The sequence below is a fragment of the Oncorhynchus nerka genome, linkage group LG28 (assembly GCF_034236695.1).
Source record: "Oncorhynchus nerka isolate Pitt River linkage group LG28, Oner_Uvic_2.0, whole genome shotgun sequence".
Taxonomy (NCBI): Eukaryota; Metazoa; Chordata; class Actinopteri; order Salmoniformes; family Salmonidae; genus Oncorhynchus; species Oncorhynchus nerka.
Window position 1 is genome coordinate 48,638,531 of NC_088423.1, and position 19,832 is coordinate 48,658,362.

General features: G+C 42.7%; 1 protein-coding gene across 2 annotated transcripts in view; it reads left to right on the forward strand.

Annotated features, from left to right (window-relative positions):
* LOC115113343 (inositol polyphosphate-5-phosphatase A-like) overlaps positions 1-19,832 on the forward strand; it is a 187,592-nt gene that overhangs the window by 155,311 nt on the left and 12,449 nt on the right. For both annotated transcript variants that reach the window (XM_029640877.2, XM_029640878.2), the window contains exons 10-12: positions 2,024-2,119; positions 2,515-2,589; positions 18,006-18,079. In XM_029640877.2, coding sequence (XP_029496737.1) covers positions 2,024-2,119; positions 2,515-2,589; positions 18,006-18,079 — 245 coding nt within the window. The remainder of the gene's footprint in view (positions 1-2,023; positions 2,120-2,514; positions 2,590-18,005; positions 18,080-19,832) is intronic.

Genomic DNA, 19,832 nt, shown 5'->3' on the forward strand with positions numbered 1-19,832 from the left:
AGCGAGGTTGTTTTTCTCCGAGGCCAAAGGAGCGCACTGTGATCAATGGCGTACAATCAGCCGCCTCAGACTCCCATAACTCACTGATCAGTCATAGTCAATGAACACATAAATGAATCAATCAATAACGTCAGGCCTGGCCACGGAACTGCTTAACCTGAACCACTGTGAGGACAGACCACCACCAAACTGCTGGGTGTGTAGGGGACGCAGATTGTAGACTAAACAAGTTGCATAATTTGTTCTGCATAATTAGGCAGATTTTCACTGTAGGCGCACTATTCTGAAAAACACTTCCTCTCAGATGAACTGGTTTTCTCTAAAATGGTATAGTTTCACCCAGAGAAATGTAAGCCAAGTGAAATAATTTCCCCTCGATACATGACACTGTGTCAATTGTTGATTTTTCTTGTTGTACCTTCGTTTGAGAGTCACAGTTTGCGAAAGGTGTGATAGAAAAGCTACAGCATTGTGGACCTATGATATCATGGCGCTATGCTCTCAGAAGAAATTAGTACAAAAAACTGTGCGCAGGTGTGCTTTTCACTTGCGATGGGGACATATTCATGTATAGTGATAAGCAACATTGACCCTTTCTTGGTCGAGGCCAACGCTCACTGGATTACAGAAATAATTTGAACGTGAATGGAGAGGCCATTTCTGTCCTTCAAATATCTTTTTTTGTTGTTTTTTGTCCAATAAGCTGTGTGGGTTTCTGGCAGTGCTGCTGGCCCTGAAGTGACCAGGGATTTATGCTTGGCTGGGTTTTGGATTTGCAAAGCTGACAGAAGGACTTCGGTTGGGAAGAAGGAGAGCCAAACACTGCTACCAAGTCACTAACTTGAAAGGCTCATTTGAATAAGATACCTTTTCCCCAAAAATAAATACACATATTTGCTTAAATGTCCTGAGGTTCACTTAATGGCTCCATTTAGTGTTCTGATTCGCTTGATTTCGATACGTTTTGAAGTCGTTCTAAGCAATGAAAGATGCCAAAAGAGACCTGTTTTGGTACGTTTTTTTGTAATAATCGTAGAAGTGCATGAAAAATGACATTTGCGGATTGTCTTTTGCTGGTGTGGCTACAATTACTTTTTAACAGGGAAAGTATCTCTGCCTTGCCCTTCTCCAGCTTCTTTGGCCTATTCATTGAACAAAGCTGCTTAAGCGCACTTAAGCGCATTAGCATTTGGATGACAGGGGACCATATTGACCCTGCATTTGGAGGGCCTAAATGAGTGAAAGATGGAGCGATTTGTTAGGGCTTTAGAAACCAGGGGGGGGGGGGGGACCGGGAACTTCACTTACTGCTCGGTGTTTGTTCTAATCTGGTGTGCCGTTTCGAGCAAGCAAGACTGATTTGTGACATTTCAGTCTAAAGGCCCTTTTTCTGCCCGTTATATTGGCTTGACCTGATTAACTAATCTGTGCTTTGAATTTCAATCAGGCTGCTGTCCCTGCAGTGTGGTATGGGAACCACTGGCTGAGGGATTACCTCATTCAACTGTCTTCAAACACAGATGGTCGAATGTTTAACTAATTGTTAAAAGAGTCCACAAAGGGGAATTTAACCATGCACACGGTCCACAGGGTCAATACATACGAGGGGGACAGTAAAATTGAGCTTTTTTTGGGATTTGGGGGGGGGGGTCTTAAAAAATAATTCAAATGCGTAGTGGTGTGCATGTGTTCTGTGTGTGGAATATAGAATGGGCATCAGTAATGTGATACAGTATAGCCTTCTGTACTGTAGGCTGTACCTCTTTTCAAGTGTGTGTGTGTGTGTGTGTGTGTGTGTGTATGCGGGCGCGCATATGTGTGTGAGAGATGGACTGTTTTGTCGTCTTTTGTTGCTGTACCTTGATAAATTGCCATCCTTTGACACCACACAATACACATTTACATTTGTTTTGTCCAAGCCTATCTTAATCTACCTCAGTATGATATTTTGCTCCATCCTATGAGAAGTAGTGAATCCTGCCACTAACCCCCCGTCTCCCTTCCTTCCTCTCTCCCACTACAGAGTCTGTGCTCCACTGCCACCATGCAGACGGTCAGACTAGGTGACACCAATGAAGTTGACAAGCTAATATTCAGAGAATCTGAGAACGATCGCAAGGTATGCTACATTATTGAAAATGCACTGTATCTGACATTTCAACGTTTTATCAGAATTACTCGTGTGTAGCATCTCACCTGAACATAGAATAGCTTCTTTGTAATAAGAGAAAAATGACACAACCTTTCCCATACGTTAGAATCTACAGGCCTTTGCGTGACAAGGCCAACCTAGTACAGCTTTACAAGGCTTTGCTCAGTTTGGCCCTATGGTGAGAATGAAGCATAAGTGAACAGGTGGTGTTTATATTACACATCTGATCGAATGAATGCTGCCCCTAACATCACAGCACATTACCCTTCATTAAATTAGTTGAAGCTCTAATTAGGGCTGTTTCAGATGAGGATCGCTATTAATTGGCCCTATATTCTGCTCCCCTCTTCTGCCCCTTTTAGGTTGTACTTCAACTTGAAAAGAAGCTTTTCAATTATATTAACCAGGATGTTTTCCGGGAAAACAATGGGACCCTGGTAAGTTATTCATTTTGTTTTGTAACTCTGGGAGGTTTATTCAATTTGTTTTTTTTTTGCGAACGTTATGATAGTCAAAGTAACAGGAATGTGCTACATTTACAAAATGTCAAAATTCACTGCAAAAACAAGTAAATGAAAGACATTGATGTGATGCAGAATTTGATTTGAGGGTTTTTTGGGATGTGGGGTTAGGTAAAACGATTAGGCCACACAGTGGGTGTCATTGTGACAGGACAGAAGCGAGTGGTGCAGATGTTCTGACGGAGGCCCTTACACCTTCCTGCCTCATATGAACACTGATTTCAAACATCCTCGCCGTCCTACCTGAGAGGTCAAACACCTCATGAATGCCTCCAGAATTGACAATCTCCTTGCCTCAGCTCCACCCCTCCCTCTTCCCTCCTCATCCCTCTCTTCCTCCACCCTCTCCTCCTCTGCCCCTTCCTCACTCCTCCTCCACCCCTCCCTCACACCTCATCCCTCTCCTCCTCCACCCCTCCCTCACGCCTCTTCCATCTCCTCCTCCACCCCTCCCTCACGCTTCATCCCTCTCCTCCTCCACCCCTCCCTCACGCCTCATCCCTCTCCTCCTCCACCCCTCCCTCACGCCTCTTCCCTCTCCTCTTCCACCCCTCCCTCACTCCTCTTCCCTCTCCTCCTCCACCCCTCCCTCACACCTCATCCCTCTCCTCCCCCACCCCTCCCTTATGCCTCATCCCTCTCCTCCATTCATCCATGATTGTCTGTAATCATACTAGCATCCACATTAATGTAGAAGTGTTCAGAAATGTATTCTATTCTTATTCCCGAAAAAAGTAAATATCAAATACTGTACGTAGGGGAGTGTATGTCCTCTTTAATAAGTGATTCAGAAATATCCATATTAAGATTCCCATAGAGGTGAGGAGACACACATAGTACATACCAACTTATGGTGCTTCAATCCTTGGACATATTCATTGGGCACCAAATGGAAGAAAACAGATTGAATCGCAGAGGGACTACCCGGATCTGGTCCAATAATAAAATAATTTTTGTTTACCATTGCAAAACACTTTGAAATGTTTTCTGTTGTGTCTGTGTGCCCTAATGAATACAACCCTGATTCTTAGCATCCTGACCCATCCTATTAGGACACAATACTCTTGAGTGTATGCACAGTGGCAAGAAAAAGTACCCTTGCAATTAGCTGGACTTCTGCATAAATTGGTCATAAAATTGGATCAGATCGTCATCTAAGTCATAACAATAGACAAACAGTCTGCTTAAACTAATAACACACAAACAATTATACGCTTTCATGTCTTTATTGATCACACTGTGTAAACATTCACTGTGGAGGGTGTAAAAAGTATGTGAACCCTTGGATTTAAATACTGGTTGACCCCTCTTTGGCAGCAATAACCTCAACCAAATGTTTTCTGTAGATGTGGATCAGACCTGCACAACGGTCAGGAGGAATTTTGGACCATTCCTCTTCACAATACTGTTTCAGTTCAGCAATGTTCTTGGGATGTCTGGTGTGAACTGCTCTCTTGAGGTCATGCCACAGCATCTCAATCAGGTTGAGGTCAGGACTCTGACTGGTCCACTCCAGAAGGTGTATTTTTTTCTGTTGAAGCCATTCTGTTGTTGATTTACTTCTGCGTTTTGGGTCATTGTGCTGATGCATCACCCATCTTCTGTTGAGCTTCAATTGGCGGAAAGATAGCCTTACATTCTCCTGCAAAATGTCTTGATAAACTTGGGAATTCATTTTTCCATCGATGATAGCATGCTGTCCAGGCCCTGAGACAGCGAAGCAGCTCCAAACCATGATGCTCCCTCCACCGTACTTTACAGTTGGGATGAGGTTGTGTTGGTGTGCTGTGCCTTTTTTCTCTCCACACATAGTGTTGTGTGTTCCTTCCAAACAACTCAACTTTGCTTTTCATCTGTCCACAGAATATTTTGCCAGTAGTGCTGTGGAACATCCAGATGCTCTTTTGCGAACTTCAGACGTGCAGCAATGTTTTGTTGGACAGCAGTGGCTTCTTCCGTGGTGTCCTCCCATGAACAATTCCTGTTTAGTGTTTTACGTATCATAGACTCGTCAACAGATATGTTAGCCTGTTCAAATGATTTCTGTAAATCTTTAGCTGACACTCCAGGATTCTTCTTAACCTCATTGAGAATTCTGCGCTGTGATCTTGCAGTCATCTTTGCAGGATGGCCACTCCTAAGGAGAGTAGCAACAGTGCTGAACTTTCTCCAATTATAAACCATTTGTCTTACCGTAGACTGATGAACATCAAGGCTTTTAGACGTACTTTTGTAAACCTTTCCAGCTTTATGCAAGTCAACCATTCTTAATCTTGGGTCTTCCGAGATCTCTTTTGTTCGAGGCATGGTTCACATCAGGCACCGCTTCTTGTGAATAGCAAACTCAAATTTTGTGAGTGTTTTTTATAGGGCAGGGCAGCTCTAACCAACGTCTCCAATCTCGTCTCATTGATTGGACTCCAGGTTAGCTGATTCCTGACTCCAATTAGCTTTTGGAGAAGTCATTAGCCTAGGGGTTCACATACTTTTTCCAACCTACACCGTTAATGTTTAAATAATATATTCGATATAGACAACACACAAATTGTGTTTTTCTTATTAGTTTAAGCACACTGTGTTTGTCTGTTGTGACTTAGATGAAGTTCTAATTTTATGACCAATTTATGCAGAAATCCAGATCATTCCAAAGGGTTCACATACTTTTTCTTGCCACTGTATGTTCAAGCAATTGGACATATATTGCATTCGGGGAGTATTCAGACCCCTTGACTTTTTCCACATTTGTCATGGTTTGAACAATGTGCGTAATTCCAGTCCACATAATACAGTACAATACAATAGTTATACAGTTCACACCAAAAAAGATTAGCCTACTGGAGATAGTTAAATGTATTTACCCAAGACAGCATATACTGTAGCTAGCTACATCTATGGCTTTTTATGTTTTTCTGTTGTGCGTAATGTGCAGTAACCTATATAATTAATTGGATAACGGCACAATCATTTGGGCTTTTTTTTTTACTTGGGCTCATTAAATGTATGGCTCATCAGGCTCTGGTAATCATCAGACTTGAATTTTCGACCAAATCTCAAATAAAATCCAGACATAGGCATATTTATATGCTTTATAATGCTTTTGAATAACATCTGGTTTTGGCGGGAAATACCGGGTTACCCGTGTGAGAACTGATATACTCTCGGTATGGAACATTTGTCAAATATCGGGAAAATATTAAACCCTTGGCTGTGTTGTGTTTCGGAGGACGCACGACTCGCGAGCTTCGCCTCTCCCGAGTTCGTACGGGAGTTGCAGCAATGAGACAAGACTGTAACTACCAATTGGATGCTAGGAAATTTGGGAGAAAAAGGGAGAAAAGTCAAATACAAAATAAGAGTTCAATCTTGGTTTCATCAGACCAGAGAATCTTGTTTCTCATTGTTTGAGAGTCTTTTGGCAAACTCCAAGTGGGCTGTCATGTGCCTTTTACTGAGGAATGGCTTCCGTCTGGCCAATCTACCATAAAGGCCTGTTTTGGTGGAGTGCTGCGGAGATGGTTGTCCTTCTGGAAGGTTCTCCCATCTCCACAGAGGAACTCTGGAGCTCTGTCAGAGTGACCATCAGGTTCTTGGTCACCTCCCTGACCAAGGCCCTTCTCCCCCGATTGCTCAGTTTGGCCGGGCGGCCAGCTCTAGGAAGAGTCTTGGGGGTTCCAAACTTCTTCCATTTAAGAATGATGAAGGCCACTGTGTTCTCAGGGACCTTCAATGTTGCAGAAATGTTTTGCTACCCTTCCCCAGATCTGTGCCTCGACACAATCTTGTCTCAGAGCTCTACGGACAATTCCTTCGACCTGAAGGCTGGTTTTGTGCTCTGACATGCACTGTCAACTGTGGGACATTATATAGACAGGTGTGAGCCTTTCCGAATCATGTCCAATCAATTGAATTGACCACAGGTGGATGCCAATCTAGTTGTAGAAACATCTCAAGGGTGATCAATGGAAACAGGATGCCAATTTGAGAGAGAACGCCTACACTGATTTAAAGCAGCAATATTTGAGTGATAAGTTTTAAAACTCTGCAGCTGCAATTAGAAAAGATTATAATCTGTGCAATAAAAAAATAAGGAGATCCCCCGAAAGCCAGATGGAGATAATTTGATGCGCATTCTGTCTTTATATTTCTAAAGCATAGGCTATGCTGCAGCAAATGCAGGTCTACCTGTCACAAGAAAAAAAGTTACCATGATGAGATGATAGGTCTACATGCATTGTGAACTGCGCTCCTTACTGAAATGGACTGTCTCTCCCCACCCTGAGTGTTGATGATTCATCATGCAGAAGCCGTAGAGATGCCACATTTAGACATCGCATTCAATTTCACTCCATGCTGTTCATATAAATAATTTATTATAGTTTACCAGTTTCTCAGTTATTTATCCTGGGAAAAGGGAGTGGTTTTGGGTGGTACATCTCCTTTCCCACCATTCAACACTAGTAGGTGCACAGGTCAAGAGACAAATTGGCGTAATTGGGGAAAGGCGGACACCTAGTCAGTTGTACAACTGAATGCCTTCAACTGAAATGTGTCTTCTGCATTTCACCCAACCCCTCTGAATCAGAGAGGTGCGGGGGCTGCCATTATCGACATCCACATCTTCGGCGCCCGGGGAACAATGGGTTAACTGCCTTGCTCGGGGGCAGAATGACAGATTTGTACCTTGTCAGCTCGGGGATTCGATCCAGCAACCTTTCGGTTACTGGCCCAACGCTCTAACCAATCAAGGTGACAGACAGTGCCAAACTCAATATCGCCTTACCTGGGGTGTGTAATCATTAGTCCAAACAGTTATTATTAAGAACAGTTTCTATTGTAAGACAAAAGTTTATTTTGGACAAATTCAGGTAGGTCCCTCACAATTTGCTTTACTTCTGTTTTTGTAACAGAATTGGTGGAATGAATACACCCGTGATCACCAGCACACACAGTTCACTTTCATAGCAGCCACATACATCACTTTGCTCATTGTATAATTCCTTCTCGCATCTACACGTTCTCCTCCTCTTACCTTTTTCTTCACTTGTGGACTTAAGTGCAGAACACAACAGCTGTCTGTGACCAGGTGCAAAGACCCCTCCAAATAAAACGTTCATACCATAACCGCTAACCCCTACACAGCCTACATCGTTGTCAAGATATTAACGTTACAGTCAACATACTGGAACTAACGCATTAGTAAATCCACAATCCAAACCATGTGTACATCACGTAGTAGTGTACAGCAAGCAGTTTAACAGTTACACCGATGGGCCCCGGTGGCTATAAAGGAATCAAATCAAAAGCTTACCTTGACTTAAAAGAGTTGCGGTGTTGGATAGCCTCATCCAGCTAGCTAACATACATAGCATTCGTCTTTGTTTCAGTCGGGTTGTTGAGCATGCTAAATTAGCTGTATTAGCTAAGTAAGCCAAATGTAAACTAAGAAGAAGAAATAATCCAATAATTAATGTGACACGTATGACTCTTCAAGTGGTGTCTGTCTGTGTGTATCTACTGTAAGTGTATGTGGGGCTGTATGTCTGTGTCTCTTTTAGTATTGGTGTGCGTGTTTATGTGGTGTGTGTGTTGGGCCTCAGGAGGCCCCCACTTCCTTCTTTCCCTCTCCCGTGCAGAGCTCAGCAAGATAAATGGCGTAATGGGGGATCAGAGATAATCTGATGGTCATGGTCTAGTTAAACACACCGTGTTATGATCCTTATAAAACAAACTACCTTCCCAAAAGGATAAATGTTCCCCCCTGCAACCCTCGGAGGAGGAAAAAAAATCCATTGCATCTTTCATCAACTACTAGACTTGTACCAGCTTGACAGAAATTTAATTCGAGGCAGCTCTCAAAAATAATTATTGTATTTTGAGGAGTAATCATTGGTCGGGACATGATTGAATGTGTCCATGCCTATTGACTTTTGCTATGATTAATAGGATTGTTTAATCAATATTCCCATCGAAATTGTATAATTAATTATCCCGAACGCTGTCAGGCCGGGACGATGGAGAGCCCTGATGAGTATTTGGGAAGATTACATTTTCCGGGAGTGGTGGCGTCGAGCGGCACAGGGGCTTGCTCCTCAGTGGCGGGGCGGAGGTAAAGGGGGCGGGCAGTGGGGGGATATATGTCCCCGTGGACACGGATTCTGTGGAGACGCGTGCCCCCCTCTACCTCCTATTTATCCAGTAGTGCATCCTCCATCCAGTCACCTCCCTCCCCTCTCCATCATTGATTTTGTTTCAGTATCTTTTTATTCTAACTTTATCACTTGTGGTATCAGCTGACGTCCGGGGGAAAGAGGGGGGTGTTTTTGGAGTCCTGTTGCGAGTGATGAACTTTTCTGTCAGGGCCGCTCTTCTTTGTCATGCTCCCTGCGTACTCGCAACATTACTCAAGCCGGAAGAGTTTTCCAAATGAACTAAATAAATATATAAATAAGGATCAATCACCTTCCCGGATAAACTTCTTTCATATTTTACCTGTCAGTTTCCTTGAGTGGTAATACAGCAGAATGCTAAATAATGTGTGACCTTAGCTGGGAAGATAAACATGGAAGGCCAGGGAGAATGGGCTCCTGTGCTGTCTCTTATACCTGAATGCCTTGCTACACTGGAAGGCTCATTGCACTTTTACTAGTATTGATCTGTTCCTCAGTCTGATCATGAGGTATACAGCATATACATTACTGTATGTACATACTGTACTGTATGTTGATGTCCATGTATGGCTTGTCCTATAAATGTCTCCCAGTCAATGTTTTGGTCTGTAAACGAGCAAAATGTGGATTATAGGAAAAGGCACTTTTGTGTTTTTTTGCCCTTGACACAAGTCTGGGAATACGCACTGGGCGTATGTGGACACCTGCTCGTCGAACATCTCATTCCAAAATCATGGGCATTAAGGTGGAGTTGGTTCCGCCTTTGCTGCTATAATAGCCTCTACTCTTCTGTTTCCGCTAGATGTTGGAATATTACTGCGGGGACTTGCTTCCATTTAGCCACAAGAGCATTAGTGAGGTCGAGCACGGATGTTGGGCGATTAGGCCTGGCTCACAGTCAGTGTTCCAATTAATCCCGAAGGTCTACGATGCGGTTAAGGTCAGGGCTCTGTGCAGGCCAGTCAAGTTTTTCCACACCAATCTCGACAAACGATTTCTGTATGGACCTCACTTTTTGCACGGGGGCATTGTCAGGCTGAAACAGGAAAGGGACTTCCCCAAACTGTTGCCACAGTTGGAAGCACAGAATCGTCTAAAATGTCATTGTATGCTGTCGTCTGGCCCGAACCATGAAAAACAGCCCCAGACCATTATTCTTTCTCCACAAAACTTTACAGTTGGCACTATGCATTTGGGCAGGTAGCTTTCTCCTGGCATCCGCCAAACCCAGATTCGTCCGTTGGACAGCCAGATGGTGAAGCTGGATTCATCACTCGAGAGAACGCGTTTCCACTGCTCCAATGGGTCCAATGGGGGTGAGCTTTACACCACTTCAGCCGAACGCTTGTCATTGCACATGGTGATCGTAGGCTTGTGCGCGGCTGCTCGGGCCATGGAAACCCATTTCATGAAGCTCCCGAAGAACAGTTCTTGTGCTTCCAGAGGCAGTTTGGAACTTGGTAGTGAGTGTTGCAACCAAGGACAGATGATTTTTACGTACTTCAGCACTCGGCGGTCCCGTTCTGTGAGCTTGTGTGGCATACCACTTCGCGGCTGATCCTTAGACGTTTCCACTTCACAGTAACAGCACTTACAGTTGACCGGGGAACCTCTAGCAGGGCCGAAATTTGGCGAACTGACTTGTTGAAAAGGTGGCATCCTATGACGGTGCCACGTTTAAAGTCACTAAGCTCTTCAGTAAGGCCATTCCACTGACAATGTTTGTCTATGGAGATTGAATGGATGTGTGCTCGATTTTATACACCAAATAGCCGAATCCACTAATTTGAAGGGGTGTCCACATACCTTAGTGTCTATAGTGTAAGCAAATGAATGAATAAACAATCCCCCTAGAGTTTTAAGGTATTATGCAATTGTTATAACCTTAACTATGATAAGAGAGAGCATAATAGGACTGTAGCCTCTAGCCGGCTGGCTGTTTAGGTTGACCCTCTCAAGGCGCTCGGCCATTCCCTATCAGCGACAGTTTATTGATTCCACACCAAGTAATGAAGATTTCATAAAACTATGAAAAAAATATGGCCTGGCAATATAAGCCAAATGTGTGCCGTAAAAATAAAATTAAATGACCTTTCACCTCTGTGTGTACTGATGTCTTTTAATGGCAGCAGGTGTTGTCAGAGGGATAGTTTGACACGGTGTAAATCAAAGCACAATTATGAGCTTGGACAACCACTGGCCGGGTTGGAGGGACAGTCAGCCCAGAGACCTTTATTTCCCTCTGTTCCTGCAACTTCTCCCTCTTATAACAATCACAGCTAGCGTGATTTAGGTGTGTGTTGCTCATCGAGGAGAAGCAAGAAATCTGGACCCTGCACTTCCTCATCTTTCTCCTTGTCCACGATATTGCCCGAGCCGTATTGGCTAGCAGCCCTCTCCAACAAATCCAAGGTCATTTCGGTCTGACAAACTACTGGGCCAGCTTTATAATGCAACGAGGCCTTGAACCAATATAAACTGGGATTTTTTTTTTACTGCTGACCTACCAGACCAGCAAATCATTATGCTTAATTGACCCGGGATGAAATGTAGTGTGAAATTTCAGCCCTTGGGTTTTCCAGTCAACCTAAATGAATTACTCAACATTCACTTAAAAGCTCTGTGCACACATACACACACATCATGGAAACACAATGTGCTTCATCACCCCCAACATTGCTCATCTGCTGCCTTTTAAAGGTGTCACTTCTCATCTCGGCTGCACTAACTCTCCATGGAGACAAGAACACCTGTCCACACACACTCACAGAAACAGACCAGTGTACATATACACAGGTACTCTATTAGGGTAAGAATAACAAAGATCTGAGGCACTATAACGCACACAGGGACAATTACGCACTGCACCTCTATAAACTTATATGCTGGCACACTCTTCCACACAAGGTCTCTCTGCACACACACACACACACCCTTGGAGCAATGCGTGTCATTGGGAGGACGGTGGTGGTGGTGCACAGTGAAGCGTATCCTCTGGGCTCTATTCCTCATTCAGTGTGTGAGCTCTCCTGTGACCCTGTCTCTGTGAGTTTGATGAATGCCGCACATCTGCCCTCCTGAACCACAGAGACTCTGTCTGAGGGCCCCACTGCCTGGAAAGTAATGGCCACTGTTCTACACCACTGGCGCACACACACACACACAGAAACGCACAGATGCTCACACTTTACACATAAGCATGCATAAAGTATGGAGTAGGCTACTCGCTCATACACACTTGCACAGGCTCCAGGCATACACACACCCATGTACATTTATCCCACATACAGTATGTATGTACAAATGCCAATAAAGTTTTAATCTGGTTTACAAACGTGTTGGGTTTGTGAATTGATGGCTGTTATTGTACTCCACGGATGTGGTTAACGCTGCTCTTCTGCCTGTCTTGGCCTCCGCTTGGTTAGATGTTTTCCTCTAAATATGATTGCTGTTGTCATTTCACCTAGATGGAGAGTACATTATCATGTAGGTGGAGAGGACATTATTATCTAGGTGGCGATTTCACACCATTTTTACATGTCGTACAGCAATGTAATGTCATTATTGTTTGTACCTGCGTTAAATGTACTTGACAGCCTTACACAGGCAGTGTATAGGAACTCATCAGACACTGAGATCTATTTGCTCGTTTGCAATTTTTGTTTTCAAACCCTAGTTGCAGGATTGGTCATTTACCTGTTTTTATATGAGGTCGCTTGCTCTGAGGTGGGACGGGTGGCAAAATGACCATTTCAGTAAGACTAACCAAAAGTTGGTGTTAGCGGTAATGTGGTTGGTTATGGCATGGAATTTGACAGCGGAAGTGCAACCTATCCAGCCATGACGAACAGTGCCCATATGCACATGGAACAGGAGATGTTTGCTTTTTGTGCCCGTAAATTTCGTATTTAGAAACGTCAATCTCCCCCCCTGTTTCATTTGATGAAAAACCAAGCATAACCGAGAGGAGGGGAGGCTAAGGTTGTTTTTTTTTGTCATACCCAGTACATTCGCAAAGTAGTCAAGACTATAAAGGGTTTGGCTCGTGAGACCACTTTGAAATCAATCTTAAACCAAAGCCTAAAAGATCACGTAGGCTATATGCCCATCGTGGAATGAGAGATGAGGTAATCCGGTGACACTCGTATTTTGAAACGTTACAGGAAAATAACTTAAACAAATGCTTGTTTTTCGTCTTATTAAAAAACAAGCCCTTATAGTATATCCCTTTGAGCATGGTGAAGTTATTAATTACACTTTGGATGGTGTATCAATACACCCAGTCACTATAAAGATACAAGCGTCCCAAAGATACAGGCGTCCTTCCTAACTGTAGTTGCTCAGGAATTTCACCATTGGTGACTTTAAAAAAAAGAGTTTTATGGCTGTGAAATTGAGAAAACTGAGGAGGAATCTGTAGTTACTCCACAATACTAACCTAAATGACAGAGTGAAAAGAAGGAAGCCTGTACAGAATAACAAATATTCCAGAACATGCATCAAATCAAAGCAAATGTATTTATTGAGCCCTTTTTACATTGGCAGGTGTCACAAAGTGCTTATACAGAAACTCGTCCTAAAACAGCAATCAATGCCAAAGCACGGTGGCTAGGGAAAAACTCCTTAGAAAGGCAGGAACCCTGCAACAAACCCAGAGAGGAACCAAGCAAATGCATCCTGTTTGCAGAAAGGCCCTAAAGTAATACTGAAAAAAAATGTTGCAAAGAAATTAACTTTATGTCCTGAAATCAAAGCGTTATGTTTGGGGCAAATCCAACACAACACATCGCTGAGTGCCACTGCATATTTTCAAGGGTATTGGTGGCTGCATCATGTTATGGGTACGCCTTTTTGGGGGGATTGAAAGAAATGCAATAGAGCTACGAGGAAAACCTGGTTCAGTCTGCTTTCCAACAGACACTGGGAGACAAATCCACCTTTCAGCAGGACTATTTTTTTTAACCTTTAGTTAACTAGGCAAGTCAGTTAAGAACAAATTCTTATTTTCAATGAAGGCAGTTAACAGTGGGTAAACTGCCTTGTTCAGGGGCAGAATGACAGATTTTTGCCTTGTCAGCTCGGGGATTTGATCTTGCAACCTTCCGGTTACTAGTCCAACGCTCTAACTACTAGGCTACCTGCCGCCCCAATAACCTAAAACACAAGGCCAATTTTACACTGGAGTTGCTTACCATGTTCATGAGTTACAGTTTTGACTTAAATCAGCTTGAAAATCTATGGCAAGACTTGAAAATGGCTGTCTAGCAATGATCAACAAGATAGTGTTTTACTTTATTATTTTTTTTACTAATGCTAGTTTTTTCCACACTTTGACATTACAGTATTTGGTTCAAAAAATGACAAATGTATTTTAATCCCACCATGTAGCACAACAAAATGTGGATAAAGGGTGTGAATACTTTCTGAAGGCACAGTATAAAGCGATCTGTGCATCAGAATAACAGCATTTAAAAAATGATTGAAATTTTACATATCAAAGTACTTAAGTAAAATGACTTTGAACTATGGGAGTAAAAAGTACTACTATGTTTTAAACCAGATACTTTTAGTATTATTTTACTAGGTGACTTTCACCTTTTACTTGAGTCATTTTCTATTAAGGTATTTTTACTTTTACTCAAGTATAACAATTAAATACTTTTCCCACCACTGACAAAACTGAATGACCACTTCTGCACAAGCTGCCACTGTTTTGAACAGATTCGATTATACTATTTAGAATGAGTAGAACGTAACACGCATGCATATGCAGTAAGTGAAAACACATTATCTAACTGGGGATAGCTAGCTAACATAATGTTACAAAGTGTGGTGCGCTAGTCAGTTAACTTTAGTTCTGAAATAACTTCATATTTCCAAGTTAGTCAGATATTAGTTTAGAAAGACGTGAAACTGGCATGGGAGCTAGCAAGCTACCAGCTAGCTATAGCTGCTTGCCAAAGGTAGAAAACGGTTTGATTTGACCCAAAAATCGACCAAACTGTTTCTCAAAATTACTGTTGCTGGCTAAATAATTTCATCATGCTTTGTGATGGACCCTTTTTTATGCTGTTTTGGTCCAAACAACATGTCTGTCACCTACAGTAGAACCTGATGAACAATATGGGGGGAAACAATAAGCCACTGTCATGCTTTTTTGTCCTACCAGATCCACGGTGAGAAGGTTCCTAGCTATTATATCCCTCTGTCCTTCAACTCTTGTTGGATGTTGATGTCTGGTTTATCAGGTCCCAGGCTCCCATGACTGTTATGATCATTTTTGACAAGTTAATTACAATTAGCTTGTTGCTTTAGCGCCATCTGTACCTGATAGAGCAGATCTAGTCGCACGTGCGGAAGTAAGCCATCTAGCACGAGAAACATATTGGGAAGGAGAATAGAGCAGACCCAGAAGTTCTGACTGAACACACATTTGAGCGGCCCAGGACGGTTCATTTACTTTGTGCTGTTGCCATTTATGCTTTGATATCCTGCGATTTTCATTGGAGCAGTTCCCCCCTCATAGCATATCTGGCAAAACAATCCAAGCAATGTTCACACGGCCTATGCGCCCGTGGAGGCAGAGCTGCTGCTGCCGGCAGTCACTGAAGGGCAGAGTAGTAACAATATATTTTTCAAACAGGAAAACATACACATTTAGCTCACTTTTATGAGCATTTAAAACATAATACATGAATTATATTTTTTAAGTAATGTTTTGACCAATCACATGTGTTTCTTCTTTTTTTAACCAATTACAAGTGGGGTGCCGCCCCTAACGTCTTAATGGGCGGTCCGCTGCCCAGCCGAATTGGAGTTGATGTCAATGCAAAGGCTGTCAATAACCGACAGAACTTGAGAGAAATGCATGCACTATTAAGCCATGGAACGCCTTGGCCAAGCACCGAGTGGCCAAGCCCTCGTCACACCTACAACTTGTTTATTAATCAAAACCCAGCCCTTTCGCACTAACGTCAGCTATTGCGTTCATAATACAAATTGTGAAAATAGCAAAAATATCTCTGATACACCTCCAGTCCTACAGCGCAACTGTCAGTGCTTAGATTTACCATTGCATTAGATTTGTTCAAATAGAGCCCACTATCACAGGGGTTGCCGGATATCTATCCGTCGCTCAGGGAGTCAGCAATTTAGGTGCCCCTGCTACCTGCTGATCTCCCAGATAATTAGTGTGTATAAGGAGCTGCTAATTGCACTTCTCACTAATGATTTATGGGATTTGGAAAGAGGGGGAGATGGAGGGGGGGTTGTAAGTCGGTGCTGGTGCAGTCAGAGGTTGTGCGGCTGGGGGAGGGGACATGATTGATGAAGACTGTTTGGATCCACTGTCAGCTTAGAGAGACAGACCTCCACCATTAGCAGCAGACTGGGGGCTGTGGTAGGACAGGACAGGTATGGCTCTGGAACAGCCAGGCCAGGGACACACACATCAACACTGGTCAGCTGTTCTCACACACATGCCTTTATGTACCACCACAGTGTTCATTGCACTTATACAGTATGGTGGTAAAGGCACAAATCCACATGTCAAAGAAAGGAAGCTAACACAATTATCTGACACTTACTCTTGCACGCAGGAGCCACACACTCATAGTTATTCACTCAGTGAGTGATGACTGACGCAGAGGATATTACGTGCTGTAATACATTTTTCTTTTACCCTTTCTGAAGGCACTGTAGTTATGAATAAAGTATTCATACCCCTTGACTTATTCCACATTTTGTTATAACCTGAATAAATAAAAATGTATTACATTTGGGATTTTTCTTACCCATCTACACACAATACCCCATCATGACAAAGTGAAAACATGTTTTTAGAAATGTTTGCAGATGTATTGAAAATGATATACAGAAATGTAATTTACATAAGTATTCACAAGCAGTCAATACATGTTAGTCACCTTTGGCAGCGATTACAGCTGTGAGTCTTTCTGGTCTTTCTCTAAGAGCTTTGCACACCTGGATTGTACAATATTTGCCCATTATTCTTTTCAAAATTCTTCAGTCTTTAAATTGGTTGGTGATCATTGCGAGGCAACCATGTTGTCAAGTCAAAACTATAACCCCGGGCACACAGGATTATTGACTGTCTTCTTGGTAAGCAACTCCAGTGTAGATTTGGCCTTTTAGGTAATTGTCCTGCTGAAAGATTAATTCATATCCCAGTGTCTGTGCTTAGCTCCATTCTATTTATTTTTATTTTATCCTGAAAAACTCCCCAGTCCTTAACGATTACATGCATACCCATAACATGATTCAGCCACCACTATGCTTGAAAATATGGGATAGTGGTACTCAGTAATGTGTTGTATTGGATTTGCCCCAAATATAACACTTTGTATTCAGGACAGAAAGTTAATTCCTTTGCCACATCTTTGACAGTTTTACTTTAGTGCCTTGTGGAGTAACTACAATGTTGTTCATCCATCCTCAGTTTTCTCCTATCAGAGCCAATAAACTTTTTTAAGGTCACTATTGGCCTCATGGTAAAATCCCTGAGCGGTTTCCTTCCTCTCCGGAAACTGAGTTAGGAAGAACACCTGTATCTTTGTAGTGATTGGGTGTATTGATACACCATCCAAAGTGTAATTAATAACTTCACCATGCTCAAAGGGATATACTCACGGTCGGCTTTTTGACATTTTATACCCATCTACCAATAGGTGCCCTTCTTTGCGAAGCATTGGAAAACCTTCCTAGTCTTTGTGGTTGAATCTGTGTTTGAAATTCACTACTCGACTGAGGGACCTTACAGATAATTGTATGTGTAAGGTACAGAGATGAGGTAGTCATTCAAAAACTATGTTAAGTACTATTGCACACAGAGTGAGTCCATGCAACTTGTGACTTTTTAAGCACATTTTTACTACTGAACCTGTTTAGGCCTGCCATAACAAAGGGTTTGAATACTTATTGAGTCAAGACATTTCAGCTTTTCATTTTTTATTAATTAGTATAAAAAATGTACATAAAATTCTGACATTATGGAGTGTATAGGCCAGTGACACAAAATCTCAATTTTAAATTCAGGCTGTAATACAACAAAGTTTTGAAAAAGTCAAGGGGTGTGAATACTTCCTGTGTGCACTGTATCTCTTTCTTCCTCCTTTCACCCCCCTCCTCCCCTCTCTCTCTTCACAGTTTTTACAGTTTGACAGTGAGCTGTCCTGTTTCAAGGAACGGCTGCACGAGCTGGAGATATCCTTTCCTCCCAGGTATGGAATCCTGTGTGTTTCCTTGTGAATCAATGTCTAAATTAACCATACCTATTCAACTCAAGTCACTCCTGTTATTTAGGAAAATACTTGTATATTATATTGTGCATTTCTTCCATATTGGCATGGTACAAGGCACAATCAACACCAATTAAAATTATTGAGGTCTTCCAGAGCTGAAACCATCTATTACCCTGGACATTAATTGGTATCTGTATTGGTACCTACCTGTAACTATCTAAACTCAAGACCCTGTCTTTCAAAGATAATTCGTACAAATACAAATAACTTCACAGATCTTCATTGTAAAGGGTTTAAACACTGTTTCCCATGCTTGTTCAATGAACCATAAACAATTCATGAACATGCACCTGTGGAACGGTCGTTAAGACACTGACAGCTTACAGACGGTAGGCAATTAAGGTCACAGTCATGAAAACGTAGGACACTAAAGAGGCCTTTCTACTGACTCTGAAAAACACCAAAAGAAAGATGCTCAAGGTCCCTGCTCATCTGTGTGAACGTGCCTTAGGCATGCTGCAAGGAGGCATGAGGACTGCAGATGTGGCCAGGGCAATAAATTGCTATGTCCGTACTGTGAGACGCCTAAGACAGCGCTACAGGGAGACAGGATGGACAGGTGATCATCCTCGCAGGAATGTCAGTGTTCTGCCATGGCCAGCGAAGAGCCTGGATTTCTATCCCATTGAGCACGTCTGGGACCTGTTGGATCGGAGGGTGAGGGCTAGGGCCATTCCCCCCAGAAATGTCCGGGAACTTGCAGGTGCCTTGGTGGAAGAGTGGGGTAACATCTCGCAGCAAGAACGGGAAAATCTGGTGCAGTCCACAAGGAGGAGATGCACTACAGTACTTAATGCAGCTGGTGGCCACACCAGATACTGACTGTTACTTTGTTCAGGGACACATTATTACATTTCTGTTAGTCGCATGTCTGTGGAACTTGTTCAGTTTATGTCCCCGTTGTTGAATCTTATGTTTATACAAATATTTACATTAAGTTGAAAATACATGCAGTTGACAGTGAGAGGACATTTCTTTTTTTGCTGAGTTTATTACCCTGCACATGAATTTGTACCTGTATTGGTACCTACTAGTAACTATCTATTGTCCTGTATATTACCTATTACCCCATAAAGGGCCTACTCTCTGCCCTTCACGATCATTGGCCATGAAATGGTGTGCCTACCCCTCATACCCTTCATCTTGCATTCTAACCATGTGTTTAGTCAGAGTAGGTATTCACTTAGTTATCCAGGATTCAGTTAACGGTGTACAAATCATTACTTTTTGGAAGGACTCATTCTATCCATTGGTAAGAATGTGTTGTAAAAAGAAGTGGACCTTACTACTAACCTTACTAAAGCACCACGTCACTGACGAGCAGAGTAAATCAGCAGTGCACAAACAGGCTGATGTTTTGCTCCATTAATGGTATGGGGCCTTAACATTACTCAATCAACCCTCTTGGGCCAAATGGCTTTGTTTGTGCCAAATATATGTTTGATGGTTATCAATTGTTTAGTATGATTGGATGTGCTTCTAAACTGCTCCCCTGGGTAGGTGGGTGTGTGTGTGTGTGCGTGTGCGCGTGTATTTGTGTGTATGTGTGTGTCTGTTCTTGCTTGTGTGTGTGAAGAGCACTGCATTGATATTCCGTCGCGGTGGGAGTTGGGGGACCATGGAGAGGGGGGGTCCTTCTCGTATCCTCTTCCTCAAACAAATGCATTTGCAA